Genomic DNA, 21,581 nt, shown 5'->3' with positions numbered 1-21,581 from the left:
CAACACAATCCTAAGAACTCTAACAGTATAAGACATTTTTTTAACATTTTCAAGATGTAGATGTCAAGGATGTAGAGTGTCAAGTGCAGAAACCACAGATCACTTTGCAGGCTTTGCTTTGCTTTGCTTCCTGCTGATCTAAGCAGGAGTGTTAACTTGCATTTGCACAAAAGTTTAGTTACAATTCAGCTCAACTAACAAAGTTTTCCATCATATATTAGTTAATTGTTAGTTTTCATTGAGTCTTTGCAGAGAATTATTCAGAGGTAGGTTTGGATGGAGTGTGTCTCGGGCATACTATGGTGAAACGTTTAACACAAGGATAAAACTGCTCGTAGCTATTTAGGTACAGTAGTTGTTCTATGTTTACTGCTAATCTTAAATCCACCTCTTGATTTTAACAACCAAACTGTCAGCTTGGCCTCAATGAAACATTTTACTGTAGTATTGATGTAAAAGGTTTTGGTTAAGCTGTTTATATTAGTCTGCTTGACACAGTGTCAGTGTATAGTAGTTGCTCTTTTTGTTTGATACGATATGACTGAGTTGACTGTTGTCAAAAGGTCAACTAAAACACATCCTCCAGAATATAACCATTAAGTCACATATTATGGTGGGGCATTTCCTCTATTTTAATTCCTCTTTCCTCTTTCACATGATACTGTTAAATATAACTGATGCGTCATTCATTGTCATTTTTTTGACAAAGCAGAATTCAACAAGCCTTTTGACTGACAACAACAACAGACATAAATACACTTAAATAATTACACTATCTTTTTTCTAAACAGAAATTCCTTAATGCCTCTTTGAACAGAATATATAGTAAGTATATCTTGGAGGTTACACATAACATCTTACAACACTGAATTTGTGAAATAGGATAAACAAAACGGTGTGGCTCATTGAGGTGTTTTTAATAGTTTTTGGACAACAACACAGGTCTACAGCACAGAGGAATATGATATATCAGACATTAAATACACATACAATAATATATATAAATATAAATATTGTAAGTAGATCAATTTATTGTTGGCTTGGCTCTGCACATGAGATTCGTTGACAATAAGAAAAATATAGAAAATCACCAGCCTTATCCTTTAACTACGACAAAACAGTTGTCCAGATGGAATTCAGAAGGGATTGAAGCTAGGAAGTGCTTCAACAACTGACAGACAAATTAAACAAGCATGGTATTTGATGATAATTTCCAGTGTAATCTATTTCTTCACCCAGCTAAAACCACATATAAATTATTTTAGATTATAGGAATGTTGACAACAAATAGCTGAATATCTGGAACAATCTGGGACATTTCAATGCTACACATCATATTTATAGTGGGATACATAGTGGGAAATCAACTGTCAGCTATGAGTCTCTGTGGATTAATGCTCATATCAAGCTTTACTAGACAGGCACCTTTCCACCAGTTATCAGTTCATCCTTGCAGTCACAGAGCACAGTGTGTTCTGTACACTCTGTACCATATGGCCACTCTTACACACACATACACACATATGAACACACTCGACAGAATTCAATCAAAACACTACAGTGCATGGAAACTGGAGGCAGAACAACACCTTTCTTTGGGTCTGTGAAGTGATGAGCAAGGATGACACAGCCCTTTGGACGAAGAGCTTTATATCAAAACCTTTGGCCTGTCCTTCCCCCCTCTCCTCATTGTTGTGGCAGTTACATAACTGACAGTTTCTTTGCTTGTCCCGCACATTAGCAATCTTAAGTGCCACTTGTTCAGTACCAAGGAAACACATGATTTGGGCTCTTCATGGTCAACCATAAGAGGATTCAGTTTTTCTGAGATCTATTCATACATTTATCACATTGAAACATTGAATGCATCATCACAAGGGACACATTCACAGACACACACTCACCAGCCACTTCATTAGGTACACCTGTGCAATCTAATGTAATCCAATACAACAGCTCTGCCATAAATTCTACATTTACGAAGCTTATACATTTTCAGTTTTTGTTGACATTGTCAGAAAGGTGATAATTCTATTTTATGTTTATTATTGAGGTCGAAATGGGTGGTGGTGGTGTACTGATGCATTATACTGAATGGTGTTGCTAATATTTTGTCCACTCCATTAACATATATGAAGTGGGGCAAAATATTAGGAACACCTAATATGTGTGTTAAAATGAAAGCAAGGCGGCAAAAAGAGTAATTTAAGTATACTGAGCAATGCATTGTCATAAAGTGTCATCCCTTGTAACTCTGCAGTTTTATGTAATTTTTATTGCATGTTAGTATGATTCAAGCAGATAATATCCTTTAAACTACGACTTGGAGAAAACCATCCACTTGGTATCCATCTCACAGGGGGAAAAATTATTTCTGACGACACAAAGCTTTTCACAGTTCTGTGGTCAATCTTCAGTGGGATTTGTTCATTAGCCGTGTGTCTTCTCTTTATCTCGCTCTTCCCACACAAACTCTAAAGTGCAGCCCTGCATCTTGGACTTGAAGACGCTTTCGAAATATTGATTCTGCTCCTTTGTGAAATGATTTGTCCAGTCGCCAACCTTACCTGTATTGGAGGAAGGGAATAGGGAGCAAAGGAAAGAAAGGTTGATATTAGATAAAGGCTAAATGAGTCATTTTTAAAAAGGCATTGCTGCAGCTGCAAGTTCTTGGTTTTAATTTGAAACCATCATCCGGAGCATGTAGAGGTGCCAAAAAACAATAGGTTATAATAGATGAGTTTCCAACTAAATTAATATTCACATCAACTTCCATTGTGTCAACGTAAATTGTGACTGGGAAGCTCATATTTTTCTGAAAGCTCTGATATATCCAGCTTGCCACTTAATAATACTGAAGTGCCTGAAAACCAAACAAACATGGATGCCTGCTTATTAGTTTGTAATATATCATTTATGATGGACAGGTTTTGGAGCAAACCCAACATCAACACTTGTTAACAACACCCAGTGATCTCAACATCATGTAAATATACTGGGACATCCATGAAGCATTTGCTATTTTGAGATATAATACTTCCATAAACAGAGGCCTAAAAGCTTTGAAGGACATTAAGTTGTTTACATGATGTTGAGGGCATTGGCTGAAATGTGGTGATGTTGTCTACAAGCAGCATAGACCTGTGACATCATCAGCCTAGTTGATGTAACTGGGCAATCAGCTTACTCACTTGTTAGCTGTTATTTCCAGACACCTCTCCCTGACCCTGGTGATGGTTTTCAAGTAAAACAAAAAGCTTGAAATTGCAGCAATGCCTCTGTCCTTTTTTCATAGTAACTTTATTCTTACATGTTTTAATTATCAGTGGCTTCCTTGGTTACTGCAGGTAAATGTACACGTAACACAAGGGCAACTGACCTAAGAATATCATAACTAAGCTGGACACCCAGCACCCCCGTAGCCGATTACCAAGGCTAAGTGACAAAGATGAACTGCTAAGTGAAGAGTTCAGGCAGCAGAAACCCGATGATGCAGAGGAGGAGGAACCATCATGGAGGGACAAGCCCCTACACGGCATGTACCACCGACAGATAGAAGAAGTGGCTGATATCAAGAAATCCTACCAGTGGCTGGAAAAGGCTGGACTGAAGGACAGCACAGAGGCACTAATCATGACAGCACAAGAACAGGCACTCGATACAAGATCAATAGAGGCGGGGATCTACCACACCAGACAGGACCCCAGGTGCAGGCTATGCAAAGATGCTCCTGAGACAGTTCAGCACATAATAGCAGGGTGTAAGATGCAGGCAGGAACAGCGTACATGGAACGTGATAACCAAGTGGCTGGCATAGTGTAAAGGAACATCTGCACTGAGTATGGGTTGGAGGTCCCAAGGTCACGATGGAAGACACCTCCTAAGGTGGTTGAGAATGACCGAGCTAAGATCCTGTGGGACTTCCAGATCCAGACTGACAAACTGGTGATGGCTAACCAACCGGACATCGTGTTGATCGACAAACAACAGAAGAAGGCAGTGGTGATAGACATAGTAATCTCAAGCGACAGCAACATCAAGAAGAAGGAACACGAGAACATCGAAAAATACCAAGGGCTGAAAGAGGAGCTAGAAAAGATGTGGGGAGTAAAGGCAGCAGTGGTGCCAGTGGTAATTGGAGCCCTCTCACCCCCCCATGGGAGGGGGGTGAGAGGGAAATTTTTTTTTTTTAAATTTTATATATAAATAAATATTATTTTGCTTCTAAACTGATCATGATTCAAAGTATAGGCCTGTTTTACCACTGTGTTTCCAGACATTATAGAAGAAGAAACCTTTTAATTTATCAATACTTTCTGATGGCATCAGAAAGCTTTAAAAACTTCATTTAGTCGTTTCAATGTTTAGTCATGATTTTGTACATTAAATCAGTGGTTCCCAATATATTTCTTTCATAACACCTTAAAATGTAATTGTGCCCACTTGTGACCTTAATGTGGCCGCGAACAGTGAGCAGATCGATCAAAGAGTCATATTTCTTTCTTGGTTTATATTATTGGAAGGATTTTAAGAGATCTGGACGGATCCTGTATTTAACAAGAAAGTGTCCAAGTATCCAAAATTGTATCCAGTATTAAACATGAAAAATATGTGTAACAGAATTATTGCATCATTTCAAACCTCTTGTGACCCCTCAGATTCATCTTGACACCCCCTGGAGCATCTCGACCCTTATAATGGGAACCACCGTATAAAAAAGATGTGTTAGAAATGTTTTGGAGTGACAGTAGGTTCCAATCTTATTGGCTAATATTTTGTCTACATTTGTGTACATATTGTTTACAATGTTGGTCAAAAGACACTGTATGGTACATAGTGTGTGGGGAACTGAATGGAACAAAAGTGGAAATTAATTTATATGCATATGACCAAACAGAGCCCTACCTTTCCTCATGAAGGTGCCCTTGCTATGGTCCATTATCTTTTCTTCAATGAGGGTGTAATTGACCATCTTGTTGTCTTTCATGCTGCTGAAGCTGCAGTGTTTCACACAGTTGTTCACCTCATCCTCCACCAGGGAGCACTGGAGGAAAGAACTTACCGTCTTTATGGCACCATGAAGATCCTGGGGAAGGAAGAAGACAATAATAATAAAATAACTGAAAAAAACACGAATAAATAAGAAAATAAAATGCAAATTTGGATTGTAACACTTTAGTGTCTGCAGTAATTGTAACAATTACGTCCTAGGCTGCACACACACACATACACACACACCTCACATAAATTCTCTGTCGTATGTTCTCCACCAGAGTCCCTCCTTCCTTTCCCAGCCATGCCACAAGCAGTTTTTTAAGTCTCACAGGGCGTCATAAATGTACTTCCAGACCTTATTGGATTACTTTGTTTTATAATTTTCTTCAGACAATTGAACCCTATTATGCATAGTTATATCTGATAAATGTTTAATTCCCCGTGTACTCCAAGTGCCCCACTTGGCTCCACATTTTGTTGGATTTTTATTGATTGTTTATTCCAAATCTGTGTGATCCTAAGGATACTAAATTACACTCCTAATATTTTTTTCAATTTTGTTCCATGATTTTAATGTACTATTTATAACGAAGTTAGACATTTTTGTTTTGTTTTTTATAAATAGAGATGTAAATATGTTGTGATCTATATAAAACATCTGTGAGGCATAATAATAAAGCATATCGGCTGGGTAGAACTTTTCTTCAAAATGTAAGAACAGAGGGAGGTCTTAAATTTCCAAATTTAGAACTGTAATTATTCCTCAGATATTTTATAAAGATCACAACCTATTTACATCTCTGTTTACAAAAAAACAATATAAAAGTATCTAACTTTGTCATAAATAACACATTAAAATCATGGAAAGAAACTGAAAAAAAATAGGAGTGAAATTTAGTATCCCTAGAAACACACAGATTTGGAATAATCCATCAATAAAAATCCAAAATGTGGAGCTCATCTGGGGCACTTTGAGTACAAAGGGAATTAAACATTTATCAGATATAACTATGCATAATAGGGTTCAATCATTTACAGAACTTCAGAATAAATTAACATCGACATATCAAGAATTAGATTATTATTAAATATTAAAAGCTAAAAAACTGGATAATTGAAAATTTCAATTGATTTGGAGCCAAGACCCTTTGAAGATGTTCTCTTTTAAAGAGAGAAAAAAACAAAACAGTTAATTGGCAGAATATATAACATGCAGCTGAAGGAACAATCTAAATATTACTCAAAAGTTTCATACAAAAGTTGTATGATAAATGGAATAAAGATCTCCATTTTAAAGAAGCCAGCACAAATTGAAAGGAAACAGCATATTGCTAAGCGCCTGCGCAATGGAGCAAGTGGCGCAAACGCATCCCCATTATTCAGTTAGAGGGAGCAAAGTTATGGTTTTGCTACCCCACTTTTTGTCTTTTTAAAAATAACCTTATCATGATACAGTTCCCGCAATCAGGTGATTATATTTAAGCAACCTATATCAATGATAATTTTTCTATTTTCAGCAACTGACAAAAACAAGTAATAAACAAATCTAACGTTTTCGGACCACCTTTGAGTTGGTTCAGTCCAACCCGTGGCGAGAGAGAGACAGACAGACAGACAGGGCGGAGTTTTTTCTTAATGCGTCAAAGTGTCTGAACTGACAAACAGTCAAATGTCCAGCGATGTGGGTAACTCGTTTAGACTTCCGCAGACTAATTTCCTTTAGTTTCAATGTAAGACAGACATCGGAAAGAATTATTAGTAAATATGATAATGCATCACTCCGTGTACTGATCTCTCATCCGGCTTCTCTGCGCTTTGTTTTCATTATTGTGATTATTCTCTCATTCTCTCATACAGGGTAAACGAGAGCTGCAGGTTTACTCTAAGGGGAAGTAACGTCTAGTCCTCAAATAAAATGGCCCTTTTAAGTGTGGAGGAGCAAAAATCACCTTCTGAGTTGTGCATTAAAATAGTCATTGATTTGAGATAATGTAGGTTAAAATAATCTGCTTTTGAAGTTATGATTATTCATTCCTGTATAACATTACAATTACATCAGTTAGTGGTGCTAATAGCTTCCACTAGAACCTGTGTGTGGGATTAGATAGTTGCTGTGAGGCCATGTCATTTATCCAAACTTTTTGTACTTTGTTGTAGTTGTTAGATTTTGAAGATGGCTTTGTGAGTCTTGAGAATAGCAATCTTCAGGTTTAATATCGTTTAACCAGGTTAAATTATCCAAATCATACTATGATGTGTTGTAAGACTATTTTATTTATATAAATGGTTTGTCCTTGTTTAACCTTGAAGATGGCCTAGTAGCCTGCGACCTACTACCATTTTAGGCAACATAATGTTTTTTTGAATATAATTTCAAATATGAAAAAGCCATTCTTCTAATAATCATTTCCTGTCCTGATCCACCCAGTTATACACTGATGCATTCCTGGTTAATAATAAATAGTTAAATAAATAGTTAAAATGTGTTATTATAAATAGCTCATTTTAAAACATTGGAAAAAACAGAGGCCCCTACTTTACAGATTTGAAAAAATGATGAGATATTATTTGACCATAAAAAAGACATTGTCTGAAGATAATAATAAAACAAAGCAATCCAATAAGGTATGGAAATGCATTTATGATGCCCTATAAGACTGAAAAAAGAACTTGTGACATGGCTGGGAAGGTAAGGGGGGACTGCAGTGGAGAACATATGATAGAGAATTAATGTGAAGTGTGTGTATGTGTGTGTGTCTTGTGTACATGTGTCTCGTGTCTTAGGATAGCATATACTATCTTATACATCAAGGTATATATGTTGGTTAGTTAGAGATTGTAAGCAAAATGTCATGGTGGAAAGCAGGAAAATAAGCAGGATAATTATAAAAAAAGAACATTATTACAACATAAATTTCCACTTTCTTGTAAAGACCTGCCCCAGCCCTGGTGATTGGGGAACAAGATAAATGAATATCTTTATATTCTTATATCTTACATCTTATAGTGTATGTTTGTGTAAGTTTATGGACACTCTGGGTGACAAGAATGATGGATGAATTCTCCTTTACCAATGACATCTCTTCGTAAGGTATATGAAGCAGATTTTTCATAGTTGCTAACTGACCAGTCCAGCCTTTAACATGGTCAAACCAGGAGCCATAGTTCACTGCAACAAATAGATGCAACAAATACATTTAATAAAATTACACTGTTGGCTGCAGAGCTGAAGTCAACATATCTATACACAATTCACAATATAATAAAATATATTGTCCTGACATCAACTCACATGTGCCTTCTAGGAATTGATTTAAAAACTCTGAAAACGAGCCAGGGTCCGGGAGGAAATTGGCCATTCTATGGAAGTGGTAAAAAGACACCGCCACATCTTTGGGGTTTCTGCTCACGTAAATGACCTGTGAGATGATGAGGAGCAACAGTGTCAGAATGTCTGTACTGTACTGAGAACCACGCTGCAGCACAAATAGTTGTAAAACATGTAAATTTGACCTTAGCTTTGGAGCCCTGGAGGGCGGGGCCCAGCAGGTGATGAGGCAGGTGTGTGGTGATGACCCGAGGTGTGGTAGATGAGGCCCCCAGTACCGCAGCACAATAATGTTGCTCCAGCCAAGGAGCCCGAGCCCAGTTTGGGACAGTTTGGGACAAGTGTGGGTCCCCTCTGCTCAATATTAGACTTATTACTTCCTGCATCCATGTGGTGCCTGTTTAGAGAAAAGAGAGAAACATCTGGGACCTGACTTTCATTAATTATACAGTCTGGAAGTCCCCCTCCTCTCGAAAATGTGTTCTGCTTATTGTTACTTCAGTTCAATGTTTGAACTTCACTGTGCAGAGTTTGACACAAAAAAGCTGTTCTGTGCTCAGCAAAAATCTGAGTATGACCAAGCTGGAAAATTACCCTACTTCTGACTTCTGACTACTTCTGAGTTTATGGTCTCAGTCATTAGTTTCAAGTCTTCTTCAATATAGCATGATGTTCATTTTGTAAATTATAGTCCTGTTTAAAGTAAAATAGACGATAAAGCAGCGTATCAATCAATCGTCAACTAACACAAGTGTTATATGGGAACTTGAAACCTCCAGTGCACATAAACTGAGAATTGACTTCACAGTGAAGTAGGAGACATCTTGTGTCCAGCAGTTAAACTTAAATTAAAAATATTTGCATATTCATCAATTCTGGATTTTTCATGAGGGAGAAAAAATAAATGTTATTTTAAGGATTTTAACAAGATAATTGAACATATTTTGTGTGGAAAAAACATGTCAGACAAATATTATTATTCAAAGTAGAATTTTTTTATATACATCTTAAAACATGTCTGGAGGGGATCTTTAAAAAGTTTAAAGCCTAGACATTCAAAGTTATCTGCCATCATGTAAATTGCTTGAAGACACTGCAGTTTACATGATGGCAGTGTGTCCATTTTATCGTCTCATCTTCTTACCCGACTTTGGATAGGAGACAATGAGGATATCCGTGTCTTGAAAAGGGAACTTGAGAGCAAGCTGCAAAGAATCCTGTGTGTGCAGGTGTCCAGGAAAATCAATACCATGAAACATCTCTATGACATCCAACCTGGCCATATCTGGTCTTGAAATATATGTCCGTATTTCTTGGTCTTTGTCTAAATTTCTTAGCTGCTTTGCTTGTCTCGTTTTCCTTTCCTGTGTTTACCTTCCTGTTGCTCTGCCTGTACCTTACTGCCTCCCTACTCTGTCTCTTTGTGACTGATGACCACACAGGCTTCATATCAGCTAAAAAAGGAAATACAAAATACCTCAACTGAGCATCAGACAGTGGGTGTTTCTTGCAATACTGGTCGATGATCACGTTTCAAAAGCCAGAGTGAGAGACTAAAAGAAAAGTTGTGAAAATTGTGTCAATATATTTTAAAATGCCCCAGACAAAACTATATATAGGAGGAACTGACTGAAAATGTTTCACATTATGGTTATGTAGATTGGTTACAATACACAAAGACAACATCACACTTAGAACAGGCATCTTTGTTGAATGTGTGCTCTTGAACTTTGACTTTGCCTCAAATGCTTGAGTGTTTATACAGTTTTAAAACTCTGACTGCTATAGATAAGACTGACTTTTTTTTGATAATACAAGTGTCTGTCTGTTTTGTGTCTAAGATTCCTTGGACATAAGCCTTAGCTGGTTTCCTTCGGTGAAAGAGAGTCAGCAGTTCTGAGTTCTTAACCCTGTCTGTAAGGGTAAAACCAGCTAATTTGGGCCACTTTATCAGCTGTCTCCATAGTTTAGTCACCCAGTGTGAGTGTACAGTAGATTAACTGATAGATTTACGGTAATCATTATAATTATCATAATCATTTTCTCCAAGTGGAGCAACTGTTGTAGCTGCTATTATTTTCTTCCTATAAACATGTTTACAGCTCATTGTTTTGGGTTTGAAACAACTACTTGGGTTCAGACTCACTTTTCTCATCAGCATTATTTCAAGTCACGGCAGGCAGATGTTTTCAGATGAAATGTTTTGAATATACAACTCCTGGCCAACATAAACTGAAGACTAGTTGATGAACACAGGGGAGCATTTAGCTGCTGAAGAGCTAAACATTTCCCTCAGAGGACAGAAACACAACTCATAATGAATGCTGTTGATGAGCCAATTCCAACCTCCATGCAGTCTCCTGCAGGTGGAGACAGAACAAGCCTCTCCAGAGGGTCGTTGCAGCAGTGTGCAGGATCCAGCATTGCGGTGTGCGAGATCATTAGATATTCTGAATGAGCTCATTGTAGGAATTCAGTATGCTGAAGAGAATATTTGAATGTGAAGAACAGATGATAACCATGACTGAATCAAGACATATGTGCCTGCCTTTAATCTGGTGAACAAGAACTTGTTTGTAGTAATTAGCCACATAATAAACATGACATTATATACAATTTCGACCTTTCAATCTGTCCGAACAGAACATCCCAACACTGGGCAGCACTTGAAATGAATTTAGTAACTTGTAGGTTACTGATAACTTTTAAAGAAATTATCTGTTTAGGAATGTGTTTAATTTGCCCATTTGAGATATGTTCTCTATGACTGGATATTTGTCCCAAAAAACCCAACCTTCAACTAACTTTAACCATAGTCTACAACATTTCTCACGAAACTTGCATTCAGAATTACATTGTTCGTCATTGTGAGTATTACTTTTCTGGGTGAAGTCGGCTGAATCATTGCTTCAGTCTTCATGTCAGTAATGGTTTAAGAACATGTACAATACAGAACAAGGACGTGCAAGGAGTGCAAGCTAGGCTAACCCACACAAACCAGCAGTTTCGGCAATCATGTTGCTTAATGTTCTTTGGACAGAAAAATGTGTTATATGACTTCCCCATGAGTACTGGTCACTGGTTGACATGCAAGAGCTGTCAACATCAAACTGAGACATGTTCTTTTCTCTCTTCTGTTTTTATCATTTTTTTTTTAGTTATACAGTATATCTTTATCCTTTCTGTTGTTGCACTGCTGTGGGCTGGGAGGAACAGCATTTCGTTTTCTGTATATTCAAATACACAAGAAAATACATTACACTAAATCTTGAAATCTAGAAATCTTAAAAGTACAATAAAGTACAAGTAGAAAGGGCATCTTCCAGCAAAATGCAGCTGAATCAGATGCTTCAGATGAGGAAAGACTAGATTACACTAATTGATTTGCAGCCTTTAATAGTGCAAACAGACTTGACCAGCTGTTGCTATTGCTGCTGTTATTGTTATTGTTATGATCGTTGATATTCTGTCCCACTCCCTCCTCCTCCTCCCCTTCCGCCTTCCGCTCTCCCTCCCCCCTCTTTCTTTCTCTCTCAACCCAACCGGTCAAGGCAGATGGCCGCCCACCAAGAGCCGAGTTCTGCTTGAGGTTTCTACCCATTACAGGGGAGTTTTTCTTTACAGCTGTCGCCAAGTGCTTGCTCATGGGGGAATTGTTGGGTCTCTGTAAATTAAAGAGTATGGTTTAGACCTGCTCTATGTGAAAAGTGCCCTGAGATGACTTTTTGTCACTTAAAAATTGATTGATAAAATTGAGGTCATATGGAGGTCCTCCCTAAAGATGTGATAGATGAGGGATTCCAGAGAATCCAGTGGTTTGTTGTTTATCATAAACATGGGGTTGAGATGGGTGAGGGAGAGGTTGAGGAGAAAAATATGAATAATAACCTCGCTCATCGAAATCATGAACATCAACATCATGGTGACAAAGAAAAGGAACATGTGAAGTAACTTAAGATAGAAAAGAAGGGACACTTAGTAGGGATGACTGTGCAGCATGTTAGGAAAATGGAGGGGATGAGTAGCCTGAGTGCAGTGGTTATTATGATAACATTTATCCATATTAAGCAACTGTTGTGTATAAATACCATCTAATCTAGGTTGAAGGATAAGAATAAGTCCATTTCTCAATATTTTCCAACTTCCCCATCCCGGCCAGAGGTTATGCGCAATTTGTTAATTCAAGCTTGTGTGAGTTCATAAGAGGAACTATAGTGGGCATATAAAAGTTGTAAAACCCCCAGTCTTTCTTTGTCACTATGGACATGATTACATGATGACACATGTAGGTGAGAACAGGGTAAGTCAAGCCAGTGAGTAAAATGAGCCACACTGCATCTACGTAGCTATAAACAAAAGTATTTATTTAATAGAAACCAAGGAGGTACAGTTCACATTGCTGAATCCATCTTGGACTCAAGCCCATGGGGGGAGTGGTAAGAAAAACAGAGCAGAAAAAAAAAAGATTTTTGTCATTCCAAGTGAATTCATCATGTTACTAAAGTCTTGTATCTTAATTAAAATAGATAGGCCTTGGACATTATTACATTATGTCAGTGCAAGCTACAAAACAATTTATTGATTTGCAGTGACCCTTCCCTCTAAGGGGACAAGTGGACCCAAACCATGCCAGCAAAATGCCCCCCACAGCATAACAGAGCCACTGGATCCCCTCACTGTAGGGGTCAAGCATTCAGACCTGTACCAGTTTTTCCATTCATTTGTCACCTGTCTGTATACACAGAGGCATATTTATACACGCATTCTTTCTGTAACTAACACACAAAGATCACAGTTTAATCTTTACTGAAAATGTTTAGGTAACGTGTTGAACAACAGGACACAAATATATCATTTTATTTAAAAGTATGAGTTTTTTTCTTTTTTTAAATTGATGGCATTAATAAAGTTCAAATTACCTCAAAATTGTTTGACTTTGTGTCATTTTTATGTCAGTATTTAATGGTGGCACTATTTATGCCTAGAGCGCTTAATTTATCCCATCCCCGTGTTCATTTTAACCCTTTCTTGGGGCAAGTTGTGCCATAGGACTAACTCTTTTTTGATGGGTCATTGTTCTAAAACCATAATAATTAGATAACTTGTTTTAATTTCCATGGATACACAACAACCTGAGGTGCATATAGTAACTATTATTTGAAACAAATACACTTTTATTTTGCAGTAAAATCATCAAATGTAAAAAGTGGCTCATGTTACCCTGTTCTCCCCTACAGTAAAACTGAGAGATATTCTTGTACAGGTATATGTTGTGTTGTTACAAGGGCAATCAAAGATGCATTAAACATTAACCAACAATGACAGAGATTGTAAGAATGTTTAAGTGCTGGATTTATGGCTGCTGACATTGATGAGAAACAGCCCCAAGACAGAGGAGGAGCAATGGGCTGAGTTGATATTCGAAGGCATAATCTAACAGAGAAGACAGAAAACCGGAGTGAGAATCTGAAAGGAAATTACAGAAATACAAACTAAAAACTGAAAGATTGGAAAATCAGAGAGAAACCTGTTCCAGCAGTGAAAGTAGGAGTCCTCAGAAGGTAAAAAGAAAGTCTAGCAGTGCAATCTTTAGTTGCTATTTGACCAACAGGGAAGAACATTTAGGGAGACAAAAAGAAAGAAGAGAATCGCCTTCAACAGCCTGTGAAAGATTAAGAAATGCTGTCCAAGGTTATCTCAGCTGTGTATTGGACACTGTGGGTCACGTCTTGTGTCGTCACCTCGGCTGAAGACCCGTACCTGACCAGAGCCCTGAGGCTTATGTCTGAGACACCACTCATCGATGGGTAAGTGACACTACACACACTCTGTGAAAACATCTTTTGCTTTGAGAAAAATGACGGTTTTACTTAAGTGATCTGCTGTTTGTCTTATGTGTGGCAGCAACATTCTGTAACAAAAGCTCACATCTGGAAGCACTTTCAAGCGCTGATCCAGCCAAACAAGCAGTTTTTCTTCACGCTGCTGAAACCCAGTTCATGATGAAAGTTTGGGGGAAGGCCTGGTGAGTGACTTTTACTTTCTGCCCTTTTAGCCATAATGACCTACCTTGGCAACTTCGAGAGCAATTCAACAACCAGCTCAACAAAGTGGATCTTAACAAACTTGAAACAACACACACCAACATCCCTAAGATGAAGGAGGGGCGGCTGGGAGCACAGGTATATAACAGAACACAATGCACTGGGAACTGGAAAAACAAAGGGAAATATCCCGTCAAGATCAAAAGGTTATTCATAATCTGAAGGGCCTCACATCCTATCTTCAAAGTTGCTTCACATAAGCTAGTACACAATTTTCCTTTTATAACATTTTTAAACACTTAAAAAGCACTTGTGCCTTTCAAGTATCTCTCTTAATAAAGCTGCTTTTATCAGAGAAATCTAAGCTACAGAGCTGTGTAGTACTGAACAGCTCCGAGGTGCTAAAGAAAGGGATCACAAAAAAGGTGTATCACAACGTTTTACATTAGCACCTCTTTATCCTCCATGTTAATAAACAAAATTGGGAGGAACAATCAGCGAGCAAAGTTTAATTTGCATGCAGATGACACCGTTTTCTATACACACGTCTCCAGCTTTTACTGACCTGCAACAACTAAGCTTGTAAACCCAAATTATTATTATTATGGTTACAGATCACCCAGCACCCATCCAAACCGCCAGATCAGCTTCAGCCCCAATACTGACCTTAAGTGGATCAGATAGAGATCAGAGAATCAGAGATCTGTATAAAAGGATATGGCTGGTGATTTTCTATATTTATCTTACTGTCATCAAATCTCATGTGCAGAGCCAAACCAACAATGAATTGATCATACTTACAAGTATTGTGGTTGTATCCACAGCCTGATGTATCGCCTCATCTGGGCGATAGACCTCCATTGTTGTCCAAAAACACATTAATGAGCCACACTGTTGCACTAGGTGACATGTTCCTTCATTAGGAAGATTATGGTCCCATTACTTTGTCTGTAGGCTTAGCACTGTCTAACATTCAACTCTGTTTTATTTTGGTGTTGAATCACACGCTCACCACTGTCATTCATACATATTAACTGTTAAACTCGGTAAACTTTCTGCCCACCGCTTATGAAATGTTGTCCCCTGTTTTTAATAGCAACCACACTTTCAGGTGTAAAATCTTTAATGTCACTACAGCCCTTTCTGAACTTTTGGCCAAATCTCTATTGTAAAACAGATACTGTATCTCTCAATCCCGCTCATATAAATAATATCAGCAAATCATTAAAAAAGGGAGGTGATACTCATTATAAATAGGTGGTGCTGATAACAGTAACTTTGTTCCTCTTTCAGTTCTGGTCAGCCTATGTTCCGTGTGCAACTCAGTACAAAGATGCTGTCAGACAAACACTGGAGCAGATAGATGTAATCCACAGGATGTGTGACAAATACCCAGAGACATTCATGTTTGCCACCAGTAGCCAAGGTGAGATTTACAGCTGTATTAGTATTCTCAAAGACCATCAAAATGTACAGTGCATCAGCTGCAATCTGTCATGTCTCTGCATTGCACAGAAATCACAACGGCCTTCAGACTTAACAAGACAGCCAGTTTGATCGGGGTGGAGGGGGGTCACTCCATCGACAGCAGCCTGGGCACCCTGCGCACCATGTACCAGCTGGGGGTCCGCTACCTCACACTCACACACTCCTGCAACACACCCTGGTAAGAGCTGGAAACACAGAAGATTTACGCCACCAAACACACAATGAAAAATACACACACATGAGATCATCAGTCATACAAGCCTCACAAATGTGAAGTGTAAGAATGAATAAAAGTATTTTTACTTTTCTCATATGTTATATGAGTGAGAGCATAGGGTTAAAGTTAAAACAAATGGGAGAGCTACAACACACTGAAGACAGTCTCAGAAAGGATCTGGAGACAAAAAGAGGAAGAATAAACAAGAAGCTTTACTTTGTCTGTTAATTACCTCAGCCTTCTGTAAGCCCAGCCACATCTGAATTGTGTAACACCACTGGACTTCACGGTCAGTTTAAGTTGGGCTGTGGAAAGTAAGGGGGATTTCTGCAGGTCTGTTGGGCTCTCCTAATGGAAGTATCAGGTTTTATAGAAGAGCCAGTTTGCAGCTGAAATTGCTCAAGCCCTGATTCACACAGTTACTGGGCAGTAGAACCGTTGCTGGCTAGATTTATTGTAACTTTAAGTTGCTGAAGTAAGAAACTTTGTGTCCTACACCTAAAAAACTGAAAAACTTCTCACTGAAACCTCTGATCATGTGTTTATGTATTGTTTTGCCTTCCTAATGAATACATCTTATGTACCTAACGCATATTATGTAATAATTTCACTTTTACAGTATGTGACTTTTTAAATTTACTGGAAAATAATCTCAAAAAGACACTGAAATATCGTTTCCTGGCTAGAAATGTGATCCCTGGCTATTTCTTGCTCTACTGGTCGGTTTGGCTTTTACATGGTATCAGTGATTTGTCTTGTCAGGGCAGATAACTGGCTTGTGGACACTGGATCAGAGCCATCTGAACACAACGGCCTATCCCCATTTGGCAAGGTCAGTCTACAGGCAGGAATGGGCACATTATAATTTCAAAGGGTAATCAGTGAAAGATAAGTGTCTTAAAATTTATACTTATATGCTGGTCGTTCCAATGTCCATGTAAGAGGACATTTTATTCACCTTCACACAGTGTTGTTTATTACAGGCATTGGCTAACATTATTTCCAAGATGTGTTCAAATGAAAATGTCTTTACTGTCACTATTAAAATGTGGCCTTTTCCCAAACAAGACTTTAAAATAACGACATATTTCTTTAAATGATTTGTAAATATGGGAAATACATACGTATATGTAAATACGGCTTACAAAAGATAGAAAGATATAGTAGATCAATGAATAATGTCTAATCCCATGTAGGATTACAGTACATGACACACAATAATACAACATACAGTTTAAATGACAACTTCAAGCGATTGACATTCATGTTCCAAAAAAAAATTAATCATTGCTTTAAACTACATACTGTATGTAGTTTGAGGAAAACTTATTTTTTCACAGATAAACTGCAATAAAGCATAAAAGCAAAACTTTTTTTTTTTTTTTTTTACAAATACTCACACAGAGCAAAAAAGTGTTATAATAATAATTTCAACCTCTTCCATAAGAAAGTAATAGTATTTAGTTTTAGTTTTGATCTCCTTCTATAATTATAATACAAAGGGCAATAATGCATTTCATCTTCTTCTTCATTTAACTCACATAATTGACAAAGTCAGTCTTGTTCTTCAATACCAACATAACATCTCAAATGTGATGATAAGATACCACATCTCAGTCTGGCACACAGATCTCTCCCTTTTACTTGCTATAATTACATAAAGGGGATAAACTGTTGTATTTGGTATCATAAAGAAATTTAAATTGATCATAACAACAATCATAGTGCAGCTAACTTTTGCAACTACAGCAACTAATTCTGGAAATGAACCGTCTGGGGATGCTGATCGACCTGGCTCATGTGACTGTAGAAGTGATGAACCAGGCGCTGGACATGTCCAAAGCTCCGGTCATCTTCAGCCACTCGTCTGCTTACAGTGTCTGTCCAAACAAGAGGAATGTTCCTGATGAGGTTCTCAGGAGAGTGGTGAGTGAGTCTGTTTGTGCTCTGTAGGCAATTGGGGAAAAAGTTGAAAGAAACAGCAGGGAGATAACAAGGCTGATGAAAGAGGTATATTGAATGTCATTTGAAAATAAAAAAGCAGAAAGTATCAACAAACAATAGATGGACTGACTTCAGTAAAGTGGCCGACCTACTGAAGCACTGAAGAACTTTGAAAACACATCCTGTCTTTGCTGCTTGTTACTTCAGATAGCACACCCATAAATGGTCTTTACAGCATCAAAAGGTTGAAAGTGGTTGCAAATCAGTACCTTGTGTCCAATTAAGCACCCATAATAGAAGTTTCCCAGTTACAGGCAATAAAACCGTAAACAAGAAGACAGTTGTAAAATAACAGATAAAGCAGCTCAGGTGTAACAGGTGACAGGAGGGTCAGTGACCTACCGTACTCTTGTGCATCTCTGGACCCAGTTCATGTCATGCATCACGTTCCATCCTATAGATCAGAGTTTCCAGGCCAGTAAGCATTTCACTGTTACATAACATCCTGTCTGTCTCTCCAGAAAGAAACTAAAGGCATTGTGATGGTCAACTTCTACAATGACTACGTGACCTGCAGCGAGACCGCTAAACTCTCAGATGTTGCTGGTAAATTACTGTTCTGACCATGAACACAACTGTAAACCTGGTTAAATATTAGCATTTATCATTCTCTCTAAAACCCCCAAGTGTCCATCAACTTTATCCTCATGTTTGCTACTTTTATTCTAGATCACTTCGACCATATAAAGAAAGTAGCTGGGGCAGGCATCATCGGCTTTGGTGGAGACTATGATGGGGTTACAAGGTAAGTGTAAAACTAAAGGCACTAAAACCTATTTTCTCAATAAGCATTTTACTATGAGGAATGAGGTTTTGGTCATTTCATTCATTCATTTGTGTTTTTGTTCTTCCTTATCTTTGCACCAATAAGATTTTAGCAACATTTAAAATGTGATGACAGTAGTTGGGTTATTTAGAGCTGCAACTAATGATTATTTTCAAGTATTTTCAAGTTTTCCTGTTCTTATTTCTTAGAGCCCAATGTGATGTCTTCAAGTATCTTTGTTTTGTCAGTTCAACAGTCCATAACCCAAAGATATAAAGTTTACTATCATGCATGAAACATGAGAGCCTCACATTTGAGAAGCCACAATCAGCAAATGTTTGCCGTTTTCCTTAAAAAAAAAAAAACAACAACAAAAAACGATTATTTGATGATCAAAATATTTGAATATTTGAATCAAATATATTTTCTTGACTTTACAGCTTCAGGGATGTTTATAATATCAGCACCACACTCCCTCAGCGCTGATAACTCACACACATACATACGTTTTTGAGTGTTAAACTCTTAATAACAATGTTTTCCTCCAACTTTACAATAACATTGATCATTGCATAAATACTTAATATAATATAGAAATTCTTTATGAACATAAACTGCTGGGAAAGTCACAACACTGGAGAGTGGGGGTGAAAAAGTAAGAGAGAAAAATAAATTGACAATAAGAGGCTTGACATGATAGTTAAGCATAACTGCTGGAAAGTAAAATGGTTCTTCCTGCATGTCATCCTCTCAGAGTACCAGAGGGTCTGGAGGATGTGTCCAAGGTGCCTAAACTGGTGGCTGAACTACTGAGAAGAGGATGGACTGATGAGGAGGTCAAAGCTGCTCTGGGAGACAACTTGCTCCGTGTACTGAGTGAGGCTGAAAAGGTGAGGGATGAACACACACAAACACAGACAACCTTGATTCCTGTGTGTGTGTGTTTCTGATATGAAACATCCAGCTTTTCTGTTTGCATGTGCGTGCCGCACCGTGCACTTTATGTCCTGACTTGTCCTTGGAGGGGAACTCCAGGTATTTTACACATGAGGATCTGTTTACCAGTTACAGGAAGCAAGACTCTCTAAACAGTTATATAATGTCCTCAGTGGAACTTAAGGAGCTTTGTCAAGTCCTTGAAGACATCATGGTTACTTTGGCACACATATTTATTTGATTTTCAAGCATAGTCCTATTAAGTGCCGAGTTGGATATATTAGAGAAGAAAAAAGAAAAGTTTCCCGGTTGTAATTACCATGTAGATGTTAAAGTGAACTCCATTTAGTGGGAAACTGATAATTACAATAACTCTGATATGACAAAATGCAGCATAACAAAGAGACATTATCAAGTTGCATTAGCCCATATTCAGACCAAATCAGGCGGTGCAGCATACAGCTGCAGGGTTGAGCGGAGGTGTGTGTGGGTGTGTTTGTGCTTTATGGGGTTCACCTTATCAGGGACTAAAACTTAGGATACCTTAGTATCTGCTGCACCGATTGTGACCATACTGGTTTTAAAAAACTCTTTGAACCCCACTGACACATAAAATTTGCATAAAAATCATACCATCTTTGGTTAAACGGAAACACTCATAACGCAACACTCCAGCAATCAGTGTCACCAAGCTTCTCTTTTCAGTGATAGTGGTGTTCATTACATAATCCATTTATGCCCATTGCATAAATGTCCATCAGACACTCCTTATAACCTTTATAACCCTATAATTAAAGATCTTGCTGAGTAATCATGATGATCAGATGTTTTCTTATCAAAGGTTATCAAAGTATAAAAGGTTATCCAGTGATTGTTTTCTGAACATCCTTGATTACAGTGCCAATTGGAACAAATAATGACAAATGCAGCATGAAAAGCAGCATGGTGAAAATGTAAGGAAAAATGTCGTATTAACATAGTTCTTATATTGTTGTTCTTATATGTTCTCCTCTGTCCATTCATGTGTGGATATTTGTGATGTGTTGAAAACCAGAGGGAAAAAAATTAAAATACAAAGAAACAGCGTAAAGCTGTAAAGGAAAGATTTAGATTTCTATAATAGAGTCATAAAATCAGAATGATATAAAGGAGGGGGGCTCATGCTATGGAAGCAGGTGCATCCTGTGTGTGAACACACAACCGTCACAGTGCCTTCCTGTCTGGTGCCTGACAGTTTTATCTTTGCATGTCAGGTCCGTGACAATCTGAGAAGCAAGAGTCCAGATGATGTTCCTATTCCACATAATGAGGTGGAGAACTCCTGTAGGACGAGCTACGGTTACCCCACTGATGCCGGTGCCGTCCATTCACTCAGCACACTGGCCCTTCTGCTCACACTGGCTCTCCAGACTCTTATCACATTAACAGCTTTGTAGGCTGCTTACCAAGATAGCTGATTGTATCTTAAACTTTCCACAAATCTAAATAAAATCTGAAAAAAGTAAGTCACTCTACGCTTGTGTTTTAAATTTCAGAGTTTATATGTTCTCTGTGCTGACAACACAAAATAGCTGCAGTTTGTTAAACAGCAACTTGCAGGTTGAAATTTTAACTAGATTTATAGTTTACACACCACGGAAATTATGATGTGAAAAGTTAATATATAATTTTATTAGTTTTACAAGAAAAAGGCAGAAATTCAGAAGGAAAAAGTAGCCGTTATGAACAGTGGTGTTTAACGGTTGTTTTATGTCGGATCTTTGTGTTTTTTTGTTATTGTCATGAATTGCAGGTTAACTTCCC

At 37.9% G+C, this 21,581-nt stretch overlaps 2 protein-coding genes across 3 annotated transcripts; one reads left to right on the top strand and one right to left on the bottom strand.

The window, feature by feature from the left end:
• Positions 1-900: 900 nt before the first annotated feature.
• Positions 901-15,523, bottom strand: sult5a1 (sulfotransferase family 5A, member 1). Of its 2 annotated transcripts, XM_067587095.1 has the most exons (7): positions 15,165-15,523; positions 9,801-9,876; positions 8,509-8,720; positions 8,288-8,414; positions 8,067-8,164; positions 4,906-5,086; positions 901-2,567 (listed from the first exon to the last, which is right to left on the bottom strand). In XM_067587095.1, the coding sequence occupies exons 3-7, from the start codon at positions 8,707-8,709 to the stop codon at positions 2,431-2,433; spliced, it is 744 nt and encodes a 247-aa protein (XP_067443196.1). In that variant the 5' UTR covers positions 8,710-8,720; positions 9,801-9,876; positions 15,165-15,523; the 3' UTR covers positions 901-2,430. The 2 variants fall into 2 exon arrangements, with proteins under 2 accessions (XP_067443196.1, XP_067443189.1); XM_067587088.1 differs by lacking the exons at positions 9,801-9,876; positions 15,165-15,523 and adding an exon at positions 9,468-9,780.
• On the top strand, positions 13,696-21,283 carry dpep1 (dipeptidase 1). The gene is made up of 10 exons (XM_067587076.1): positions 13,696-14,130; positions 14,379-14,505; positions 15,661-15,793; positions 15,883-16,033; positions 16,835-16,904; positions 17,822-17,998; positions 18,538-18,622; positions 18,746-18,821; positions 19,597-19,732; positions 21,032-21,283. Exons 1-10 carry the CDS (start codon positions 14,003-14,005, stop codon positions 21,212-21,214), a joined length of 1,266 nt encoding a protein of 421 aa, XP_067443177.1. The 5' UTR covers positions 13,696-14,002; the 3' UTR covers positions 21,215-21,283.
• Positions 21,284-21,581: the final 298 nt, after the last annotated feature.

Source organism: Thunnus thynnus, chromosome 1 (assembly GCF_963924715.1).
Source record: "Thunnus thynnus chromosome 1, fThuThy2.1, whole genome shotgun sequence".
Taxonomy (NCBI): domain Eukaryota; kingdom Metazoa; phylum Chordata; class Actinopteri; order Scombriformes; family Scombridae; genus Thunnus; species Thunnus thynnus.
This window is presented reverse-complemented; position numbering and strand designations above follow the sequence as displayed.

Bases quoted from the DNA above. Each gene is read 5' to 3' on its own strand.
- sult5a1 (XM_067587088.1), bottom strand. From the start codon at position 9,606: ATGGCCAGGTTGGATGTCATAGAGATGTTTCATGGTATTGATTTTCCT. The intron at 8,165-8,287 runs GTGAGTTGATGT...TATTTGTTGCAG, and splicing joins TCAATTCCTAGAAGGCACAT to TGAACTATGGCTCCTGGTTT. The intron at 2,568-4,905 runs GTAGGGCTCTGT...CCTCCAATACAG, and splicing joins GGGCACCTTCATGAGGAAAG to GTAAGGTTGGCGACTGGACA.
- dpep1 (XM_067587076.1), top strand. From the start codon at position 14,003: ATGCTGTCCAAGGTTATCTCAGCTGTGTATTGGACACTGTGGGTCACG. The intron at 17,999-18,537 runs GTGAGTGAGTCT...CTGTCTCTCCAG, and splicing joins ATGAGGTTCTCAGGAGAGTG to AAAGAAACTAAAGGCATTGT. The intron at 19,733-21,031 runs GTGAGGGATGAA...TTTGCATGTCAG, and splicing joins TACTGAGTGAGGCTGAAAAG to GTCCGTGACAATCTGAGAAG.